At 36.1% G+C, this 7,942-nt stretch overlaps 1 protein-coding gene across 10 annotated transcripts in view; it reads right to left on the bottom strand.

Annotated features, from left to right (window-relative positions):
• Nucleotides 1-4,159: 4,159 nt before the first annotated feature.
• Nucleotides 4,160-7,942, bottom strand: part of METTL25 (methyltransferase like 25) — a 60,566-nt gene continuing 56,783 nt past the window's right edge. For 7 of the 10 annotated variants that reach the window (XM_085537796.1, XM_085537803.1, XM_015857441.3 and 4 more), the window contains one exon: nt 4,160-7,667. In XM_085537796.1, the coding sequence (XP_085393922.1) occupies nt 7,548-7,667 (120 nt within the window). In that variant the 3' untranslated portion in view covers nt 4,160-7,547. The remainder of the gene's footprint in view (nt 7,668-7,942) is intronic. The other 3 variants (XR_014942802.1, XR_001553892.3, XR_014942808.1) reach the window with 2 other exon arrangements.

Genomic DNA, 7,942 nt, shown 5'->3' with positions numbered 1-7,942 from the left:
ATTACTAGTAATAACAGATACATAGAAAGCTGTTTAAATTTTCTCTTGCTGTACACCAGGAAGATTTCAATAATGAACCACAGTTAAGTGTAACAAACAAATGAACTTTTTTTTTTTTTTTTTTTTTTTTTTTTTTTTTAATGTCTGCTGGCCATAAAATTTTTATTTCGAATCAAGAATCCATCTAGAGATAGTGTGAATGATATGGATTCACTAGAATACTCTGTACTGCTCTTCATATTCTCAAATTAAAGCTAAAATTTCCAGTGAAGTGAGGTTTTATATTTTTGTTCCCATTTAATTCTGCTTAATATTTTTCTTTTTTTTATCATAAGCAACGTAGTAATAATTTTGGTGTAATCATTCTTATCTCTTTTGCTGAGTATTGATGCATGCACCAATAAATAATTGTTGGAGATCTTGTTGCTGTCCACTGAGTAAGTTGTGAACTGTGTTCTTTGAATTGATACCCATGACACAGAGTATAAAAAGGTCAGCAACTGGCACATTTATCCAAGTAATGTACAGTTCATTCTACACGTTCTAACATCAAAGTGTCTTTTCGATGACTTCAGCCTTTCTAAGACTAACAAGTGTATTTAGGATTTATAGTTGAGAAACAGCATGGCTGCTTCTGTTGCCAGTCTTTATTCATGACTCTAATAATAGAAAGTGTAATAAACAAAATAGATTTATAACTCTACATTTTAGTTGTTGTATTTGAAGGTTCATGTAATCAGGAGAGGTGATCACTATTTTTTCTGATGCAGAATTTTCTCACTCGGTGCCAGGCACTATCAAGTTATTCAGTAAGCAGACAACTTTGCTCTTTTCATCAGTGCTTCGTGAAAGAGTTGACAGCTTGTGTGTTAAGGCAATCTGAGCTTCAGCCTAACAATCTGATTTGTTGGCTGAGTAGATTTACTGCATCTTGATTTTCTTGATAAATTCCATGCTAAACACAATGAAAGCTGCCTTGACAACATCTTTATCTACGTGAAAAAATTCGCACTGGTCTGTGCAAAGAGGAGTCTCACATAAAACTAAGAATTTCATAATGAAAACTTAAATGTTTGTACAGTTTTGTCAACAGTAGGCATTGTTAGCATGTGCTATACACAAAAGGAAACAGAACACTTTATAACTGTAAAAGGCTGAAAGAAAGAGATAATTCTGTAGTAAACTTTAGATTAAAAACAACAACAACAAAAAAGTCATAGATCAGAACTAGAAAATAGATTATATTATAGATATGAAACAAATGTGATGTAGGAAATAGCTTGATTTTATGGGGGTGAACAGTATCATGTTGTTGCCCTGAAAGGATTTTTCATTTCTGAAGTTCCTAGATTAGATAAGTTTAAAATCGCAGCCCCCTGTTAATTACTGAAAACTCATTCTTCCTTGTATTTCCACTGAATTAGATAATTACATTTCTTCCTACAGTGTGTAAGGAATGGTTATATACTTTAGGGTTGCTGCAAATCTCAGATATTTTGTCTATATTATCTTGCCTATGTGTCTTGTGCTCATGAGTTTAACAAAACCATTTCCTGATTTACTTAGAATCCACAACTATTTGAAGTCATTTACTGCTTTGATGAGTGATAAAACTATCATGAAAAAGGCCCATCTATAAATATGAAACACAAGGCAAAAGTTTTGTACAAATATTGATAGTCAGTATTGACTGAAGTGGCAGTAATAGGATGAACTGACTAAGGAAGCCTGTGAAATATATTTTAGTAATGTTATCTATACATCTGTACAACCTTTTGATGTTAGATACCTATTCTTTGTGTATGTTGCCTTTTAACACACACACACACATACAAGACCAGTGTCATCATGGACAGCATCACTAGGATGGTGAGACAATTGTATATTTATTCCTCTCCGGTTTGATACAAATATTGCTAACAGCCTTGGGGAGGATATAGGTGAATACTGGGAAGGTTGGTGTACAATGTTTTAGCAGTCAGAGGCAAACCTTCATTATGTTAGTGTGTTTCCTTGGAGGTTTGAGAGTAATGAGGCTGTACACTGGAATTTCTGTGGAGAAGATACCTCAGAGCTCTTGAATCTAAAATGACTCATGAAGAGAAGATATTGTGCATAGTATTTTTAATATTCTGTGGCTCTCAGTTTGTCTGATAATCTGATGGATCTTCAGGAATTAATTTCAAGTCTTTAAGGGAGAAAGCAACAAAATGCCTCACAGTGGTGCAACTTCCTTGAGGCATCCTGGACCTAAGAAGGATTTTACACATTTTCCTAAAGTACTCCAAAATATAACATTAACAATGATAACAACCACAGAGAAGCCTATCTAAGGCTTATTCAGCGTGTGCTTAGAAATACAAAGTCTAGAGCCACCAGACTGAGTTGGTTGTTTCAGATGAACATGGTGAAAAACCAGCAGGTGGATCCCAAAGAATTAGGCCACACTCCCACTTGGCAGGAAGCACAGCAACCTTGAAAACTGCAAAATTTGAGCAGATCTCAGAAATCAAAGAAGCTAAAATCACAGTTTTAATTGTTAGGTGGCCAACTAAGTTGTCTGAACAACTTCATTTCTGTCCTGATTTGATTATGGACACTCAAAATTGTCTAACATGGATTAGACCTCCTTCAGAACACCAGGATATAAACCAATTATAAGGAAGACATATCAGTAAAATTGATAAGGCATGTGAGAAAAAAGATTTAAAATACTGACAAAGACTGAGTATTCAGATGCTTCCTAGAGAAAAGGATGTCTGAAGCATCACTCTCAGCTGTTATTTCACACCTCAGCAGGGAAGACTTTCTTGGTGCTGGTTCTTTTTTTAACACCTGCACTTAGTGTCATTGATCACTGGCAATATAATGACACAGTTATGAAAGATCTTTAGGAAAAAAGTATGTCTGTTCCAGTAAGTAATGACAGGTAAGAATACTCCAGTCACCAAAAGGACATATAGCTGTCACCAATCCAGATGTCTTTAATATGTTCATTGTGTGAGAAATTGAAGTAATCATAGGACATACAGGTTTTGAGTCCCAAGATTCTAACTCTACCATGAAATTGCAAAAGCATTGTTACACCTAATGAATGATTATTACACCTAATGAACTGCTGTTGTTTTAACAGTAAATTAATGAATACTATAAATGGAGAACATTTGTAATAATAATAATAAATCAGAAGAAGACTTGAATCCAAAGTCCAGAAACTAGATCAGTGCAAGATATTTTGTGAGGTGATGCTCTAATGCACGGCTCGGGACTTCAGGATTAAAGTTTATTGGCAAAGAAAGAAGGCTTAGAGATCTTAGGATCACAACATACACTTGGATATTAAGGCTGCACACATACCCTGCATATCCTCTTGTCTCTCCAAGCTTTCAGCCCTAAGAAATATAAATAAATCACAACAATTCTGCTACAGAATGCACGGACGTGCCACAAACAGAATTGGGCAAACACCTCAGGGAAAGCAGGTATATCCACAATTCCTCAGAGAGTATCCTCAAGATTCATAGCTCACTTTCATAGTGAAAGAAAATAGAGATTCTCTTCTATCAAAAGACTTCATCATATTTAAGATACTGTTTACATTATGGAAGAACTGCTGGCAATAACCACAAAGAAAATTCATTTTATTCAATTTGATTACTTTTGGGGATTTTTCCATTATGTAAACAACACCTCATGCATCTCAAGCTTTGAAACAGCTTTGAGAGCAGACAGCAACTGATTTGGTTGAATGCAAACTCTTTATATAAACCTCTTGATAGTTATTATTCTAAGAAGCACATTGCCTCTGTCATTGCCTGTATAGACTACAAAGTGTGAAAAGAACTGAAAAAGCCTGAAAAGTTGCTGTGGGGGCATGAAATTTTTTTCAGACCTTTCTGAAACAGTGGAAAAGTGTTTGGGCTACAGACGTGCTTGTTGTTCTAAACTATTCCAAACGTCCTCTTAAAATAGCTATAACAATTTAACTTCAAATTCAGATAGCTTTATGCACACACAAAATTAGCAGTAGTCTAGAATACAGTATATATAGTATATATATAGTATATAGTGTGTATACATATATGTATAGTATATATAGTATATATGGTATATATATACTATGTAATACAGAGTGTGTTCAAATTAAACCAGGCAGAAATTGCTGATGCAACTATTTTATTTTATTTTTTTTTAAATACAGGGTACTTTCAAAAACTTGCATTCAGTCAGTAACTGTGCTAACATTGTCTGGACATTATACATGCCCAGTTTTTTTGTATGTGGTCTGAGAAAGAAGAAAAAGCAATTTATAACACAGCAAAGGCAATTAGAACCCCAAGTAGATTCTTCCAACAGCACACAAGGTTGGGATGACAAGTCTCTATACTAATAATTAGACAGCATCCTTTAGCAAAGCCAATATTTTTGTATTTTTGTTCATCTTTTTTTTTTTTTAAACATTATTTACCTTAATTGCTTCCTTTTTTCGGATTCTATTCGTATTTCCTTCCAGATGTTCAGAGGTTAAGAAAAGATTTTTATTTCTTTTGATTTCTCTCCTGGGTAAAGAATCTACCAGCTTGTTATTTTCCCCGGTACTCCCTATATAACAAAGAATCTCATTTGTGGAAGGCCCCATTTTCTTTTAAGTTGTACTCTACAGATGCTGTGAGCACCTGCGGTTGAAGTTGATTTCCTTGAGTACTGCAACTGTTCAGCCACTCTAAGGACTGAGCCTTCTAAATAAATGTGATAAGTTTGTACCGGATCACAGAATCACAGAATTGTAGGCATGGAAAGTGACGTCTAGAAATTAGCTAGTCCAAGCAGGTCCCCTATAGAATGTTACACAGGAAAGCATCCAAGCAGTTTTTGAATATCTCGAGAGTAGGAGACTCTACCACCTCTCTGGGCAGCCTGTTCCACTAATCTGTCACCCTCAAAATAAAGTTATTTTTCTTCATGTTCAGGTGTAACTGCATGTTTTCTAGTTTGTGCCCACTGGCCCTTTTCCTGCCACTTGGCACCACCACAAAGAGTCTGGCCCCATCCACTTGACTCCTATCCTTTAGATATTTATAAGCATTGATAAGATACCCCTTCAGTCTTCTCTTATCCAGGCTAGACAGTCCCAGGTCTCTCAGCCTTTCCTCATAAGGGTGATGCTCCAGGCCCCTCATCATCTTTGTGGCCTCTCTACTGTAGTCACCCATCTTTCTTGAACTGAGGAGCCCAGAACTTGACACGGTACTCCAGATGTGGCCTCACCCAGGCAGAGCAGAGTGGGAGGATATCCTCTCTCCACCTGCTAGCCACTCTCTTTTTAATTCACTCCAGGATATCATTGGCCTTCCTGTCCAAAAAGGTACACCACTGCCTCACAGTCGACCTGTTGTCCACAAGGACATCCAACTCTTTCTTTGTAGAGCACCTCTCCAGTACATCAGCCAATAACTCACGGGTATCCAATTTTTTGGCTTGCCTGGGCTGCACTGAGTGAAGAGGAATTTTATTGGGCTGCATATGCATAGGATGCTCTGAAAGTAATGCCTCCTATTTATTTCCATGGAAACTACAAAAGATTCAGTGAGCACTGTAACAGTATTTGATAGAGAAAACTCAGCTACAAAACACTATTTTTTAACATAGTCACCACCTTTAGCTCTGCATTTTCTTCAGTGATAAACAGGAACCTGCATGCCAGCAGAGGTGTCTCACTGTCACTGCTGCCACTGCTGAAGGGCACTACCCACTGCCTCACTGTGCTTGCCTCTACTGATTGGTCTCCATAAATGTACAGCATAGGTCAGTAAATGTCAATGGGTACCATTTTTTTTCCACACAGAGGAATTCAAAGACACACCTTTGCTTCATCCGCAGTTCCATGTCAGACACCATTCTGCCCCTCTGCTGCCATCTGTCACACAGTAACAAAATGTAACAGGATATCGGTGGGAAGGCTCAACCTTTACTGCCATACCACCACCACCTGCCTCTGACATCGTGGGCCAACATCATAAAAAAGGAGAATTACTTTCAGATCAGCCCTCATAGAACATGTAGTATAGTTAATGTATATAAGTAAAAAAAGATTTTTTGATACTTTTATTAAATATAAAAAAGCAAAAGAGCAAAAAAACCCAAAACACTGAACTGGTGGGATATTTGATTTTGTAACAGTGGTGCATCAGCGGTTCAATGGAAGTGGTTACCATTCTCAGTGCATTCTCAAGATGTTCAACAGAGCTTTTTGATGAAATTTTACTCTTTCTGTGTGTCCTCCTTGAAAACAGCTGTTCACAAATGTACGTACTGCCAAAAAGTGGTGACATGAGTAAGGTGCAATTGTGAAGGGAGAGGTATTTATAAGCCTCTGTTAAACAGGGCTTATAAGAGTCCAGTACAGAGACATCACGAGGATTTTTAGTTGAATATCTGATTGCAGCTCTATACATTCCATTTGAAAATTTACAAGTCACGTGTTTGTGTCAATTGAAAATGGAGTCACAAATATTCAGTTTAATTCTATTATTAGTCACCCTTTTTTAATACTCTCTGTAATTAATTATTATTTATTATTAATTGGAAAGTTCCAACAAAAGCAATTTGTTTTAAAAAATCTCTTTTTAAAATTAATACTATATCTGCAGGTTTAAGGAGGCAACCCATTGAGATGAAGACATAAACAAATAAATTTCTCACTCATTAAGTCAGTATGGCCAAACAGAAACTATCTAGCAAGTTTCAACTCATTTAGGCACCAAAACTTTTATACATATATCTAACACATTTGAGCCAGATAATAGCTTTCTGATAAAACCCTAAGATTAGAATGAACTCCAGCACAGCAGCTGATTCTTTAATATTGGGATATAATGGATTGCATCACACTCAGTTGTTTCTTTCAGAGTGACTGGTAAGTAAGACATGCCAGCAACATGCCTGAAGGAAGAAGAGATGAATATAATCCTCCTTCTATGGGTATTTAGTATCTAGTCTTAGAAGGTTCTGGACTTTTTGAGGTTGCTCTACAGTAAGCTGCTGTAGTTCACAAAGATTCAGTCTACGTAGTTCTCGTCTATAACACAGATTAATTTTTTTGTTTAAACTGTGTGTGATCCGAATCCAGAAAAGAAAAAAGCCAGGCTTGCCTGAGATTGCTGATGTCATCCTTTGGAAAAACTGAAAATTTCTGTGGAAGAATAATCTTGAGACTAAAAATACCAAGAGGAGGGACATCGATAGATAAGCATAGTGCCTTAAAAAGAAGAAACATTAAAATTATTTTAAAACGTTAATCACATAATACAGGTCATTACTTTTATAAGAAAATCATATGTTCTGCATTACTTAATAATCAACATGAGGAAGCAGTGGTATTTATAAAAGAGGTACAGATCACAATTTATTTCTTACGATTCACAGAGGCACTGCATTTATTATTTTTGCAGCTGAAAAGTAAATAGTTGCCAAATGTATCAGTGTACTTGAGGAATCAATTAAAAAGAGCAGTGAGGAAATAGCAGTATCAGTTCAGAGCTTTCAACCTATCTGCAATTTGCCTCCCCTTCAAGACACGACTGTTTCTTCAGAGCAATAACTGCATAGCATCTGGGGGATTTCACGGGATCAAATAACTTCACAAGTCCTGACCAGGCAATGTTGTTCTGTAAAGTGATATATGATTGAAGTACATTAAAATATGTTTGACTTAAAAGCTAAGATATGGTAATAGATCCACATTTCTCCCAACCTCCCTCCCACCCCTTTCTTTTCTTCCCCCAAAATTCTTCTTAATACAAAACAGGAAAAACACTTATCTAAAAATAAAAGTAGTGAAAGTTTGTTGTGGAAAATAAAAAGGAAATGCAAAGAAGGATATATCTTAAAGTCATTAATTAATCTATTTCTGGCACCATGAAATGACAACTTACCGCCTCCT

Source organism: Coturnix japonica, chromosome 1 (genome assembly GCF_054131305.1).
Source record: "Coturnix japonica strain WE chromosome 1, WE-NBRP24, whole genome shotgun sequence".
Lineage (NCBI taxonomy): Eukaryota > Metazoa > Chordata > Aves > Galliformes > Phasianidae > Coturnix > Coturnix japonica.
Note: the sequence above shows the minus strand (reverse complement) of the source record. Positions and strands in the feature narration are given on the sequence as shown.